General features: G+C 58.6%; 1 protein-coding gene across 1 annotated transcript in view; it reads left to right on the top strand.

Annotated features, from left to right (window-relative positions):
* Window positions 1–15,684, top strand: part of SORCS2 (sortilin related VPS10 domain containing receptor 2) — a 284,413-nt gene that overhangs the window by 244,485 nt on the left and 24,244 nt on the right. Inside the window, exons 13-15 of the mRNA XM_024745080.1 lie at window positions 3,407–3,483; window positions 9,082–9,173; window positions 10,100–10,207. Coding sequence (XP_024600848.1) covers window positions 3,407–3,483; window positions 9,082–9,173; window positions 10,100–10,207 — 277 coding nt within the window. The remainder of the gene's footprint in view (window positions 1–3,406; window positions 3,484–9,081; window positions 9,174–10,099; window positions 10,208–15,684) is intronic.

The raw sequence follows: 15,684 nt of genomic DNA on the forward strand, positions 1-15,684 counted from the left end.
AAAGACCGGAACTCGAGCTTCTAACTGCCAGGGTCTAGAAACAGCCATAGTGAACCCAGAAATAAACCCAGCGGGCCAAGAGTGCCAGCTGGAATGTTCTTCCTGACTGGGCGTGTCAAGGGGATGCGTCCTGCAGAGGTAGCAAATCACAGACGGATGGCTGAGACAGAGGGCGCCAGGCCCAATTCTGACTTGGGCCTTTCCAAGCTCTTGCCCTGGGGCTCTACACCTCCCTGAGCCTCAGTTTCTTCATCTGTGAAATGAGGGTAATAATCTCGGACTTGGGGGCACTGAAAGGTCTGATGCAGGTGGAAGGCCCTCCCTGCCCCACTGCCCTGCGCCCGTCCTGGGCCACCACGCAGCACACGCTGCTTCCGGCTCCTTGTCTGGACGTGAACCCTCAGGACCACACAGAGCACAGGCTGCAAACGCTTCCCAGACGCCGGTTCTGACAGTCACGTGACCGAAAAAACCTTGAGGGGCCGGGACGGGGAGCTCGGAGCACCCCCCCACCCCCGCTCTGTGCCAGGAAGACCCCCGGGGCTCCCTGGAGGAGCCCAGCCTGCCGGCCCTCCTGCAGAGTCCCTTCAATCCCATCAATCAACCTCATCGATCCCAGATGAGAGGCCGAGGGCCGGGAGGAGGTCAAGAGCCGACCCGAGGCCCATCAGCCAGGCGGGGTCATCCGGGCCCTAGAAGCCGGGGACTTGGCAGCACCCGGAGGACCAGAGGGGCGGTCCCCTTACTCCTGTTCCAGCTGCCGCAGGGCTTGCTCCGCCACGGTGGGGGCCACGGTGAGGGGTCCAGGCCACCTTCCCCTTCTTGTGCTGTCTCTTTGCTCTGTTCCGGCCCTGAGGCCTGAGCCACTCCGCAACCTGAAGACCGAGGAAGCAGGGAGAGGAAATGCAGTAAGTGAGCACTTACTGTATACCAGGCCCTGAGAGCACAGAAGCGGGGTGGAGGGCTCGGGGGAGGAGGCCCAAGGAGACCCCAGAACAGCCCAGAGGGGACGTAGAGGGAGGCCTTTCTTAGTCTCATCCCCAGGCCTCAGTTTCCCCTCCATAAAGTGAGGGCACCAGCCCCCATGTTCCTGCAGAGCCTCCCACTCTGGTGGCCTGTGGATGCGTTCTGTGAATTTCCCCTTAATTTTCCCCGGTGCCTGTTAGGTGACCGGCAGCCTGACAGCCTTGGTAGACGGAACAAGGAAAACAGATTGCGTCACTCAAAAGACAGACATCGCACCCCTGAAATCATGGGCTGCAGATTTGCCTGGGACGTTGAGCTGACACTGCATCGTTTGCCACACGGCTTCTGGGTTTGACGCGCGGGTCCTGGCGTCCCTGCTGGCATCTGGAAGGATGGGGGGATAAAGGGCTCGCCTTCCTTCCTCTGCCCACGCCCAGCTGTTGCGTTCATTCACTCTTCTCCCTCTTTTCATTCAGCAGCCTTTCCTCGGCACCTTTTGGTGGCCAGGCGGGTGGAAGGGAACCCAGCTCAGTACCTGGCCCTCTGCCCCACCTCCCCTGACTGACCTCCCCTCCCACCTCCGTGCCGGTCCCTCTGCCTGGCACACCTGCCCCTTTCCCTTGGCCGGTGGCATTTGTCTTTTGAGGCACAGAGCAAAGGTCACTTCCTGCGGGAATCTCTCCTCGTTTCCCCTCCTGCACGGGTCCGTTAGCTTTCCCTTCTCTGCTTTCACAGTTCCCTGGGCTCGCAGGCATCCTGGCTCTGTCCACAGTTGCAGAGCATCCTTCTTCCCCGGCTAGGTGGAGAGCTCCCTGGGAGCAGGCACATGGTTACTCAGCTCGGATTCCTCACAGCTCAGCACGAGGCTGGGCAGAGAGCAGCCACTCAGCAAACACTGATGACTGTGTGGCAGTGGGTGAGTGGGTGGCATGGATGAAAAAGAGACAGATGTGTGGATGGAGGGATGGCGGATGGACTGATGGATGGACGATAAATTATTGAAGATGGATGGATGGATGGATGGATGGATGGAAGATTTGGTGGTTGGTTGGACCTCAAAAAAGGGCAGGTGCACGATCCCTCTGCCACTCGCCTTGAACTCACTTTGCCTCATCTAATGACGGGTGGATAGATGGACAGATGATAAATTAGTGAAGGATGGATGGATGGATGGATGGATGGAAGATTTGGTGGTTGGTTGGACCTCAAAAAAGGGCAGGTGCACGATCCCTCTGCCACTCGCCTTGAACTCACTTTGCCTCATCTTTTTGAGGATAATCCATCTCCTTTGGGATTTTCCAGTGACATCTAAACCTGGCTCTGGAAGAGAGACTCCTGACAGCACCACATGAATAAGTGTCCAAAGTGCAAGTGGTGCACACGTTGCCCAGGTCAGGGTCTCCGGGAGAGAGTCCAGAATGGCTTCAGTGTTCTCATAACAGGTCCCCTTCATCCCGGAAGCTCAGGCCCCTGGTCCCTGCCATCACCATGTGGGCACAGCGGAAGCCTGCCCAATCTGACCCATCAGAAAATCCCATTGTCCAAGACCCTTCCCGGGAGGCTGTTTAGGGGCATCCAGCCCAGCTCAGAGACCACCGAGATTGTCCCGCAGCTGCGTCTTCTAGGTGGCCATCTGTAGGGGTCCACTTAGACTCAGTTTCCTATCTGTAAGCTGGAATCACCTTGGATGCTAAGTGGGGATTCTTCTCCCTCTGGCAGCAGCCCCAGGATTAAGTGCCAACCCCTCAGAGTGGCCTTCAAGGCTGGTGACCCACCTGCCAGGCTGGTGTGGGTTCAAGTGAACCGGGACCCAGGAGGATCCTCCTGGCTGCCCAGCTGGCTTGGTGCCCACCTCACCATCCTCCCAAACATCCCCTCAACAGACATTTAATGAGCACCTACTTTGTGCTTACCCTGCCTCCCACCTGGACTGTCCCAGACTGCCCTGGACCTGCCTCCGACCTCCCCCGCACCCGGCCCCCAGGGGGCCTCCAGACACAAGCCCAGCCATGTCTTGCCGCAGTTCCCGTCAGGGGCTGCCGTGTCCCCACACTGCCCACCCGGCCAGCATCCTCTCTAGCCTGTCCCCGACCCCCACTCCATGCTTTTTCTTCCTGAATCTCACGCGTCACCGTGGGTCCCCCTGAAGCCCCCAGGCTCTGCCTGCACCTGGGCTCAGCCAGAGCTGCCTGAGGCTGGCTTTCTCTGGGCAAAGTTAATCTTTTGTTGCTCAGACTAGGACCCGTAGTGGTGACAGCAGGCCCGTCATTATACAAGGAGGGCAGAGAGGGGCAACCACCGGTGGCTCTGGTGCTGGGAGGTGTAGACCCAGAGCACATCAAGCACCAACCTTGTCTGGGGACCTGGCTGCACTCAGACCTTGGTAAGGGGGAGAGTGGCCGATCCTAAGAGCAATGCTGCCACTTTGCTTCCGGACCAGGTAACCTGGGCTCCCAGCTTGTGGAATATAAAGAAGAAATGTACATCACGTCAGACTGTGGGCACACCTGGAGGCAGGTAAGGTGGTGGGGGGGTGCCCGGAGCCCACCATGCTCACTCTGCCGAGGCTCCTGGGAGAGTCTGTTCCCTCATCCCCTCCCTCCCAGAGGAGTTCTGAGACACACTTCTTCATCTTCCCCGGCCTGAGGGGCTGCACACAGCTCCCTTTAGCAGATGTTACATCACCATCTGTGAAAAGAGAGCCCAGGCCAGGCTGCCCACACCGCTGCTGTTCTTTCAGCAGCCACTGCTGGAGAATTCCAGATCTGACGCATCTTCCCACGGTCAGACAGGTTACCGTGAACATCAAAGCAATGGGGATCGATGCCAGGGACGGGCTGGAGGTGCTTTCCGGCAGGAAGCCACACGGGGACTCAGAAGCTTGGCTGAGCCCAAAGGCCAGGAAGTGGGGGCCCCGAGGACAACCCCCGGGTTCCTGGCAGGGGCAGCTGCTGAGTGGATGGCACAGACTTGGGAGAGAAAGAGAAAATGGGGAGGAGCAGGTTTTGGGGGGCCACGGCGAGTCTGGGTTGGGCCTCCTGGGACACATCCATGGGATGGTGATTTGACGCTCAGTGTGGCCCGAGAAAAGGAAAAGCAGGAAAGGGAGAAGAAACAGGAGAAAGCAGTTATGCAGGGAAAGGCCCCCAGCACTGGGGGTCACACTGTGAGGACCCCTCCCTGCTGCGCCCACATGCGGCTCAAATTCTCAGACTGGAGGGCGGGATGCTGCCGGCCAGTGGGTGTCACGCAGAGCAGGGCGGGTGGGGAGCAAAGGCTGACGGTCCGGCGCCCTGTGCAGTCAGGCAGCCCAGGAGCCGAACCCACGCGCTCCGCCCCAGGAGAGGCCCCGTCGCCCTCTACCCTTGCTATTTCTTTCCAGCAAAAAAAAAAAAGCCTCATCTGGTCTGCCAGCTTCATGGAGTGACATTTTCTACTTTAAGAAAATGCACTAAATTTTCGTGTGCATCTCTTTCGGTGGATGTAAGAAGCTCTGTTTTCAGGTCAATTTTTTGCACCCCTGAGTATCCCACTTAGAGCCCCCTGCCCAGGTACCACACTGGACAAGTATGTCAACCCCCAAAGTGTGAAGCTCACCTGTACCCTGGGTTTAAAGCCCTGGCGTTTTTTAATAATATGCAAGAAACAAGGAATTTTGAAAAGGGCAAAAGAGATTTATTGTGTTATAATAGTCCTATCTCACTAAAACTAGTGAAACATGTCTAAACTTTCTTAAAGGTCACCACCTGTCCACTGATTAGAGAAACCGCCCCCCTGCTCCCGGCTTGTTAGACTTTACAGACCAGGTGAAACAGAAGAAAAAGGTATTCACGGTGGCCACTTTGGTCAAGCAATTCGCTTAGGCTTCCAACTTGGGAACTTGTCAGAATTAAATGGGAGAATGTCTGTTCGAGACTGAGCTGAGGTACCCATTTCTTCCCCAGTGATGGGGGTGGGGTGGGGGAATGGGGGGGCTAGCCCGTGTGTGTGCGTGCGTGTCAGAGGGAGGGCGATTACTGGTGGGGGGCAGTAGGCAGAGGCCAGGGTGGGACAGAGGCACGAAGGCCAGGCGACCAGGTGAGCTCAGGCCGGTTTGTCAAGGATGCGATGAGCTGTCTCTACAGGAAAACTCTTAGATGCCTAAGGGATGTGTCATTTTATTTTATTTATTTTTGGGGGGAGGATGTATCATTTTAAAAACATGACTTCCCTGGAATGATCAAAACATAGAACACATTTAAGGAGCCCCCTCTAGAACTCAGGGCGTGGGAGAGAAAGGATTGGGGGACCCCTGCCTAGGCGATGGTCAAGGCACAGAAAACCATAGCAAAGGGTGTGCAAAGACCCTGTGGTCCAGTGGTGGGTGTTGGAGCCCCCTTGTTCCTGAGTCCCAAGCTAACGAGAGTGGAGTTGCCCATGGGGGTCCCCTGGGATGGCTGGGAGGCACCCCATCTCCTCAGTGGATGGACAGGACAAACGCCCCCCTGCCTGTCCTTGCGGGAGGGGGGTGCAAAGCATGTGGGGTCTGAGCACAAGTGAGGGTTGAGCACACGTTCGGGGCCGCGCCCCGGAGCTAAATCCTGCTCGGGGGCAATCCCAGCACCCACTTCCGGCTTACCGTTCACTGTTCCACCCCTGCGGATCTCCCCAGGAAGGGAAGCGGGTTAGGCCCCCAGCGGAGTGGGGAGGAGGGCTCCCACCGGGCGGGTGGGCAGAGACCTCTGCAAGTTCAAAGGCAGAGACGGATGTGCTTGCGGCATGCCATGTGCCTCTAGGACCACGTCACGGGACCCAGCGTGGTTTCCACCACCCTGCCCGGCAGCCCGGAGGTCCCAGGAGGGATTCTAGCTTCTCTCTGAATAATCCCCGGGACAGAGAGCTCACTGTTTCCAGGAGGAGAAGACTGCTGGCTGCACCTCCCCCTCCGCGTCCCTCCCCCAGGAAGCTTCTAAAAGGGGAATCTGTTCTCCTCACTCCCCAAGCAAACCTCGGTGTCCCCCACCATCTACGGGAGGGAGGAAGTCCCTACCATCGGCTGACCCACGGGCCCTGCTGCCCGGCCCACCCACGGGCCTCTCCATCTGCCCGCAGTTCCAGCCCCAGCAAATAGCTCGTGCCGCCCCGCCACTTGGCCACACTGCTCTCTCTAACCTCCTCTGCACACGCTGTTTCCCCGTCCGTAATGCCCTTGCCCCGCCCAATGTGCTGTGACCCCACCCCCACCCCCACCCCCGGGGTGCCCACTGGCTCAGGTCTCGAGTTTAACTGGAGCACATCATTCACCCCCAGAACACGGGCTGGGAGCTCTGTACTGTGGCAGAACCTGGGCTGGGCAGAGAGGGTGGGTTCGATGGGCTGCTTGTTGGCATCTGAGTCACTGGGTGGAGGTGGTCTGTCTCCTTGCGGCGGGGCGGGCGGAGGGCGCGTGTTTCCCCGGGCTATGAATTTCTGGGGCGTTAAGCTTTCATTTCTACCTCTGGCTCCCAGGACCCAGACAAAGGACCTGACACACTGGGTGTGTCTGACGGGTGGAGAGACGGGGAGGGGAATTGTGCAAAGTTCTTCCCCACGGTACCTAAATCCGCACGACGTCACCTCCCTCATCCAGGAGGTGCTATCTGAGTTAATGTAGCCGCAGGCAGCACACTTACCCAGAGTGCCACCCAGAGCACCTGCCAGAGCTTAGGACACCCAGGTCCAGGGACTCCTCTGACCCCGGCAGGCGCGGCCATGGAATCTGGGGGGAGGGAGATGCAGGGGTGGATCCGGGAGGTCCCAAGCTAGTGCTCTGGGCTCTCACCCCACCCTGCGACCTCGTCACTCGCAGGACACAGATCCTCCTCCTGCTGTCCTGCTCGTGGCGACAGCAGCTCCTGGTGGATGCGGCAGGCGGTCCATCAGAGACCCGGGGTCTCTACCCTAGTGCTGCCAGTTGCTAGCTATGTGGCTGCAGGCAAGTCACTGTGTGTCTCTGAGCCTCTGGTCTCTCTTTGGAAAATGGGGAGGTGACCTCTGAGCGTGGTTGCTATTAAACAAGGCTCTGTACGCACAGCAGAGGCCCCCGTGCCAGTCACCCAGTTCTCCCCTCCCCCGCATCAGACATGTTTAAGGGCACAGTTCGCAGGTATCCAGGTCTCTTCCACCATTCTTCGTAAGGGACCTCTCCTCTTTAGTCAAGCCAGAAGGGTTTCCTAGAGAATTCCTGTGACCAGCGGGAAAGCCAGCAAGATGATGAGAAGGTGGAAATATCTGGGGGAGAGCTTTGTAGGCAGGGAACAGCACGTGCAAAGGGCCTGAGACGTGTTCAGGGAAAGGAGGCCAGGGTGACTGGTATACGGGAGGTGGGAGAGCGTGGGCAAGGGCCTCTCATACAGAGCCCCAATGACCAGGAAAGGGTGTGGATGTGATTCTAAGGGCCATGGGGGCCATTGGAAGGTTCTGGTGGGGTTGGGGGGTGTGGGGGTAATGGGATGTCAGGGCTGAGGGCTTGGCCTGGAGGCACCACCAGCTCTGCTGAAGTTCCCGTTCCTAAGAGGTGAGGCCTCTGCTTGGGGTCCTCCCCGAGTGCCTCCCGCTGGCTCTGGAAAAACAGACATTCAGACAAAGGAAGACTCGAGATAGATCAGGGGGAAGATGCTAGTTAATAGTTGTGTGGGTGTGTGTGGGTTTTTTTTTTAATGATTTCCCCGTTCCTGGTCGCTCATTGCTCTAGAACAGGGTCCCTGGGGTGTGGGAGCTTTCGGGGCTCTTTCTGCCAGGGCAAGGGCACATGCAGCCTTCTTTGGGTCTACATCTGCTTGGAGATGCACTTATTCCGGCCTCGCTCGGCAGGCACCAAGCCCTGCAGCAGCTGCCTCCCCGGCCCAGGAGGGGCCCCAGAGCCACAGGCACAAAGGCCTAGCCAGGCCCCTGTGCGGAGCGGCTGACACCCGTGAGCGCGCAGGCCCCGGCGAGGGGCTGTCAGTGTGGGGTCCTGGCTCCATCCCATCTCCCCCTGAGTTCCCCTGCACCCCTGCTACAGAACCCACAGGCCCTGAGACGGTCAGACAGGGTGGGCGGTGAATGGGGCCCTGGCCCACTGCAGGTGGTCGTGATGGGGCCACGTCCTGTAGACGAGGTACAGGGTTGCAGGGGACGTGGCAGAGGGCACTGGTGCCCTTCTCTGTGTGGAGTCAAGACACAGGCTGGCCGTCTAGGTATCTGTGTTCATGGAAGATCTAGAGGGGGACGCCCGGTGTCCTGGCAGGACTAAAGAGCCACACCCGGCTCTGCCACCCACCAGCTCTGAGGCCTTGGCTTGGCCCCCACAGCTCCAAGCGTCAGCTTACTCATCTGTAAAATGGGACCCCATCCCAGGGCTGTTTGCAGACAAGCGAGGCCACCAGAGGTATTTCGTCCTGCAAGAGCCCTGTCCAGGCCACTCGACCTTTTGTCCCCTGAGGACTTGGTGGAGATTCACTCATTCACTCGTTCATTCATTCATCCCCCACACACTCCCTGAGCACAGGCAACCCCAGCTGTGAGCCGAGGCATGTGCCGGGCCACAGAAAGGATTCAGAGGCAGGACCGGCCCTCGAGGAGCTCCCTGGCTGGAGGAAACAATGACAAATTAGTGCAGTAAGTGCTGGGGCAGGGGGCCCAGAGATGCTCCCCACCCAACCTGGCATCAGAGAGGGCTTCCTGAAGGAGGTGGCACATGGAGTATCTTAATGTCAAATAGAGGTTTGCTTTTACTGGTGACGCGTATCCTAAATGCTTTTCTAAGTTCCACTATTTCTCAGCCTCACGTGTCGGCCTTTTTGGTGCATGAGGTTTTCCTTTAGGCAGGACCACCTGCAGTGTTTATTTTTCTCTCTTGTCAACGGTCTAGAAATCGCCATCTGCATCCATTCATCCCGCACGTACTGAGTCTGGGTGGTTGGGGGAGCATGGGGATGGCCTGGGGACACCGGGAGCCCTCAGGCCAGCCCTGCCTCAGGGAACCGGACTCTGTTGCTGCCCCCCAGGCAGCGTGTCGGCAGTTCTGCCCCACTGGAGAGCGACCCCAGACCCTGAACAACCTCCGACCCTCCTCAGGGTCCCGCCCTCAGACGCCCCACCTGCTATCTTCTGCAGGTATTCCAGGAGGAGCATCACATCCTCTACCTGGACCACGGCGGCGTGATCGTGGCCATCAAGGACACCTCCATCCCCTTGAAAATCCTCAAGTAAGGCCATCGGGAGCCAGCGCTGGGTGCAGGGTGGTAGGGGCTCTTTCTCCCCACCTGGGAACCCCTCAGAATAGTCCCCAGTCCCCCCACCCAACAGCTGCTTCTGGCCAGGCCTGGAGAGGTGAGGAAATGGGGAATGATGACCCAGCATGGTCGGGTGGGCCAGAGGGAAGCCTGGGGCTGTGAGGAGGCCCCCACCCACCTCATCCTTGAGAAGCAGGGAGGGCTTCTCAGAGGAGGTGACTTTTATGCATGGACAGGAATTAGCTCAGTGGAGGAGGTGGGGTCAGAGAAGGAAGCCAGCAGCATGTGCCCAGGTGAGAGTGGGGTTGGCATCAGCTTCAGACAGGTGAAGGTTTATTGTGGGGAAGTGAGGGCAGATACGAACTCTGGACTTGGAAGGCAGAGCTGGGGGAGCTGCCAGGAAGCCAATATCACTTTAGTCTGAAAAAGATCTTTCTGCACTGCAGCTGGCTGTACTGATATGCCTCACTGAGAGATAGTAAGCTCCCATCATTGACCTGGCAAACCCTGGGCTGGCCTCGGGCATTGGGTGGGGCTGACCTGGATGTGTCCAAGGCCTGGATAACTGCAATTCAAGGGGTACAAAGCAGCTTGGGACCCAGAGCACACACCCAGGACTCCTTGACTGTGGTGTCACCGAGCAGATGTGGATGCCATCTGCTGGTGGTGGGTGGCTGCTGTGACCTCCCAGGAGAGCGTGAGGTCAGGGATCCTCTTGTGGCAGAGACACTGGACTGGCCCTGGGGTTGGCCACTGCTCTTGCCTGTTTTCCCGGCCGCCTCAGCTGGACAGCTCTGGTCCCTGGACATGGGCAGGGCTGGGTCCTGCGAGGCAGCTCATCCCGGACACAGGATGTGTTCCCACCTGCCCCGAGGTGGTGACTCCCCTTCTCTCGGCAGGTTCAGTGTGGACGAGGGCCTCACCTGGAGCACGCACAATTTCACCAGCACCTCCGTGTTTGTGGACGGGCTGCTGAGTGAGCCGGGGGATGAGACGCTGGTCATGACGTGAGTGCCCACGGGAGGTGGGCAGGCAGGTCAGAGCCGAACCCAGGCGGGCCGTGGCGGAGGGCCACCGTGGGCCTTGCTGCTCTAGGCAGGTTCAACACCGACCCCCAGCCTCCTCGCTTTGACTTCCGTCTTCACACCTGCTTCCTTCTCTCTTACCATCTACTGTTTCCTCTCATCCTCAGCCACTGGGAAGTGGCCACTCTGTCCTTAGTCAGGGACATTTGTCACCTGCCCACAATCACCTGCTGGTGAGGGGTGGAACCAAGAGTCAAGGGTCAGCTCTGGGTCACTGTCCACTTAACCTTTCAGATGGTGGTGATGGTGGTGGTGATGGTGGTGATGGTGATCGTGAAGGTGATGCTGTGGTGAGGGTGTTAATGGTAGTGGTGATTATTGGCTATCGGCACCTGTGAAGAACTTGTAGGCACATGGCACAGAGAGGACCTAAGACCCAAATGGGCCAGTGAAGGGCAGGTCCAGGCTGTGACCCCAGCCCCTTGACCCTGGCTTAGGTCAAGCACATCCCTGTTCAGAGTGGCTCACAGCCCAGGAGCAGAGCCTGAGCAGGTGGGGATTGAAAAAGGCACCCAGGGCTTGACTGTGCCCTGTGGCCCCGCTGGGGAGACAAGGCGCTCACCCAGAAACCACGAAATGAGGGTCCGCCTCATTTCGCCCCCTCGCCTTCCTGGGTGATTCGCCCGTCTAGGCAGAGCTGATTCACAAGCCAGCGTGGGGCCCGAGACTCTGCATTTCTAGCAGCCCCGCCGATGCTGTGCATGCCTGGCTGCACTGGGTGCGGGAGATCGGGCCCTGTGCGCTCTGCTTCGCTTTTACTGATGACGCCCATACTGGGGAGAGCAGTGTCCCCCCAAATCCACGTCCACCCAGAACCTGTGGATGTGACCTTACTTGGGAACGGGGCCTTTGCCGACGTGCTTAGTTGAGATGAGGTCACACAGGTGGAAGGTGGGCCCTAATCCAATGATTCGCGTCGTATACGAAGAGGGTTAGGGTTAGATACACAGCCACACCGTCACGTGAAGACGTGGCAGAGGCCAGCGTGATGCGACCACAGCCCAGGCACGCCTGGAGCCCCAGGAGCTGGAAGAGGCAGGAAGGACCCTCCACTGGGGCCTGCAGAGGAAGCCCGCTCTGTGAACACCCACATCGCAGGTTTCTGGCCTCCAGAACGGTGAGGAGATACGTTTCCATTGTTTGAAGCACGAGTTTGTGGACATGAGTTAAGATGGCCCCAGGAAGCCACCCAAGGCCCCATGACTCTTCCCCTCATGACAGCCCAATGTAGGCCAGGGCCATTGACGCTGGGAGGGGACCTGGCACTTTGGACACCTCGGTCTCTGGTTGGCCTCCCAAGTTACTTCCTCTCTCCCCCCAGCAGACTTTGAGGAAGCTTCCAGGGGGCAGGGCTGGGTCTGAGTCCCCAGCCCAGGAAGGCTCCTGCTGTAGCAGTAGGGAGTGAAAACAAGTAAGAGTTTCCCTTGCTCGCTCCCGGAGGACTGCGGAGGGAGGGGGCGAGCTGCTTCCTTATATGGGGTGAGGGTAGAGGTGTGTCCGGGGGTCAGCTGGAGGGGTGGCTTAGGAGGTTTGCCCACCCCTGCTTTTGTTCCCGGCTCTTCAGAAGTGGCAGTTGGGTTTCTGGTCTTTCTGTATCTTGTTGTCCATAATTTGCCCCAACTGGGCCTACACACAGTTATTTTCAGTCCCTTATAGTTTCTTTGTATTTTGTGGCTCAAGGAGACGATTGTCCAGGTGCCAGCACTGCAGCAAAGGGTCCCAGGTCCCAGCCTATCTCAAGGCCAGCCCTTCTCCGGTCATTCCAGCCTGGCCTGCCATGTGCCACCCTCTGTCTGGGCACTAGGGACCCCAAGGACCCACAGAGCTGGTGGCCCAGGCAGACAGATCAAATATAACCGAGAGTGACATGGTTCCTCGATAACGTGAAAGATGCTGATACAACAGGGCCAGCCGGCCGAGGGGCTGGGGGCTGAAGGGTCGCTTTTGGGGTGGGTGGTGATCAAGGAGTCTCGGAGCAGCTGACCTTTGAACCAGGACTGGGCCAGTGAGACCCAGGCCCAAGGACGAGCTGTGGGTACAGAAGGATTGATGCTTTTCCACGTGAGGATTTGAACTGTGCCCCAGCTCTGGCTCAGCCCTTCTGGAGCAGACGGGCCGGTTCCGTCCATTCCCAGCAGAGTGGCCGGGTGCTAGGACCCCGCACCCTGCCCGCTCGGCCTGGAGAGCACGTCCAGGTATATGTGCCCAGCTGGAGTCATTGCCTGGGAGCGAGTCCCTGGTGAGAGAACAACTCATGCCCTCCTGTCTGCCCTTCCAGCTCACGATGGCTTTCACACCCCTGCCCCGGCCGGCTCCCCATCGCCTGTGAGGATCCAGGTCTTCACCCTTCTGAATGCCCCAGAGGGGCCACTCGGATAAGCCCCCAGGGGTGCCTGGCCCCCAGCCCGAGGCCTGAACTGGAAGGAAATCGCCCAGAGTGGACATTACCCCTCCAGGCCCGCCTCTGCCCTGGGGCTCCTGTAGATGCTCATGTGAACGCCCCCTCGCCAGGCTCCTCTGGCTGCCTGGGATGGAGGCTGGGAGTACAGCTCCGGTAAGCCCCCCACTGCGGGCCACCGGGGACCACGGCCGCCTGTGTGCCTACCGCCCAGGCTTCTGGGAACGGAAGATGGAGCAAAGGGACGTGGAAACGGTAGTGCGGACTCCTTTCTCAGGACGTCTGAGACGGGAGAGCCATCTAAGTTCCTGCCAGACCTAAATCCGGCTTCAGTGACCCCTCCAGGGGGCCTCCCCTGCCACCAGGACTGAGGAAGCCTGGCATCCTCCCTACATCTTTCCCAGTATGGCCTCTTGCAACAAGTTCTGTAATGAAGCTTTATTAAGCACATACTATATGTTATGGGTCCATTTTTTTTACGTTTTCTCATTTTATTCTCATAGGAAATCTCCAGGGAGGATTTATTCCCCCTTCTTCTAGAAGTGCTAAAAATCTCAATAATTCTGCACTGAGGGAGTGGTGGCAAAGGGGGACCCCTCACATCAGTTCTGCATGGTTCCTGGAGAGCCAGAGCTGGAAGGGGGACCCCAGAGGCTGTCCTATAAAAACTGGGTCAGGAATCATCACCTTTCTGATTCCCTAAACGCCTCACTTGTGCTTCTCCCTGCACACCTAGTTCCTCTCCTCCCTGGCCCTGGAATGAGTTAAATCCTTCAGGACGTCACGTATTTACGCTCCCCTCGTGCTCTTGGAGGCTTCGTTCTGGCGTGGGCCGGGGAGGGAGGAAGACTCCAGCCTGGGCCGATGCAGGGCTCTCTGTGGTGTGGCGGCCGGGCTCAGCCTGGACCCTTTGCTGGTTGACCAGTTTTCCAGGACCGGAGTCCACGGAGCAGAAGGGAAGCGTCAGAAACACCAGGGGAGATGGCTGGCCCGTGCTGGTTTTGCAGAGGTTGAACAAGTCAGCTGGGTCTGAGGCCTCAGCTTCCCCAGCTGAGAAATGGGCGCACTTTCTACCCCAGGGCGTTAACCTAGGAGCTTCAGGACGTCAAGCCCTTTGTCACTGCATCAGTGCTGGGTTTGGCCCCAGAAACAGCCCGGTTTTCAGCACTCATCAACAGATGGGGCGTTTTATTCCTGGAACACTCTTGGCAGAATTCAGAGCCAGATGCTCTAACCTCAAGTTTTTTTTGAAAAAGCATCAGAACTGTTCTTACGGGCCTCCTACTTCACTGTGTCACATCATCAGACCACTTCCAAATTCCGGTTGACACAGAAATAATTCAAACCCTGAAAGAGGGAACATGCTGGCGTGTTAGAATAAAGGTTCATCTCTCCAGACTGCTGGAAGAGCTCAGACCTAGCATCCTGTCTACTCCCACTCCTTCCCTTCCTGTCTCTCTCCTTCTCTCCCTCTCTCTGTGTCTCTCTGTCTCTCCCTCCCTTCCCCATCCTCTGTCTCTCTGCCTCTCTCTCTCTATCCCCCGCTGTCCTATTTCCTGCACAGTTGAGAGCATTTCCCCAGATGGTTCTTTATCCAAATCTGCCCAAAGGTCACATCCAAGCTGACCGTAGTCACCTTTGGGGATGTTTCCCTCAGCTTGGATCACCCCTGCTCAGCCTCCCACCCCCACCAGTGCAGCCTCAGAGGGGTGAGGGCCCCCCAGGCCCTGGCGGGGGGATAGTGGGGCTCCCAGATCCTCCCCGGGCTGCACTAGGGGAGAGGAGTGAGCTCTTTGAAGGGCGTGGGGCTCCTCTTTAACCTGCAGAGGCCGGCCCACATTTTCCTTATTAATCGTGAAGCAATAAGTAGCCTCCCTCTGGCGTCTCCTTCCTAAAACTCAGAGTCAGCCGGATGACAGATACTTCTCGAAGTATCAGCTGAGCTTCTGGGTTTCATAGAAGGCAGGACTTCAAAGACACGGAGGGGATTAGTTAGATCAAGCAAGCCAGCCTCCTTTCAGGGACTTCCCCGGCGGGGCTTGTGCCGCCAGCCTGGGAGGCTGCGCGGTGGTCATGCTCAGGCCAGTGCGTGTTTCCTGGGCAAAGCATCCCAGCCCTGTGGTCGCCAACCCAGGAACCGACCCTGGCTGCCCCGGGAGGTGGGCGGCTGCCGTGCCATCCCGAGGGGGTCCCTTGCCTCAGTCTCCTCGTCCGTAAGGTGGGAATGTTAACGGTACGTTCCGCACGGGGTTGGTGAGGAGAGGATGGGAGGTCGCGCGCGTAGCAGGTACAGAGTACAGGCCAGTAGTTACTGCTGCTGTCACCTCCATTATAACGTGGCTTCCAAAAGAGCAAGAGACGCAGCTCAGGCTGTGTGAGGACCTGGAAATTGTCCCTTAGAGACGTCCTTTCAGGGACCGAAGACCCTCTCGTTCTCAATAACCAACCCAGCAGGCTTTGCTTGGGAGAAGGGGACACCGTGACAAAGAAGATCCCCACGTGGTGACGCTCCCAGGGAGAGGGCTGTCCGCGTCAGGATGGGAGTCGGGACAGAGGACCAGCACGACACCTTCACACCTTCACGGCCACGGTCGCCACCATCCGGGCCTCCTACGACCTCGCCATTGGAAACAGCACCTGCGGGAGCCGCTGGGCCGGGCGGAGGAGAAGCGGGCCGTCCAGTCACCTTGCTGGGCCACATCCACCAGCATCAGGAGAGGCCCCGGGCTGAGAAACAGCGGCGGGGGCTCCGACTTGCACCTCGGGCAGGATGGATTATTCACAACCAAACACGAGCGGGCGAGAGGCCAGGGCTGCCGGCGGTCGGGGAGCGCAGGACGGGAGGACGGAGAGGCGGACCACAGAGGCAGGTGAAGGCCGAGACAGAGGGAGGCTCTGGGGCCGCTCGGATCAGAGGAGGCCCCTGCAGAGGCTCGGGGTCTTGTCTGTAAAATAAAGACCATGGTATCTGCTTCGGGGGAGTGTTCTGGGCGGTAGAGGT

The sequence above is a fragment of the Neophocaena asiaeorientalis genome, unplaced genomic scaffold (assembly GCF_003031525.2).
Source record: "Neophocaena asiaeorientalis asiaeorientalis breed wild unplaced genomic scaffold, Neophocaena_asiaeorientalis_V1.1 scaffold65, whole genome shotgun sequence".
NCBI lineage: Eukaryota > Metazoa > Chordata > Mammalia > Artiodactyla > Phocoenidae > Neophocaena > Neophocaena asiaeorientalis.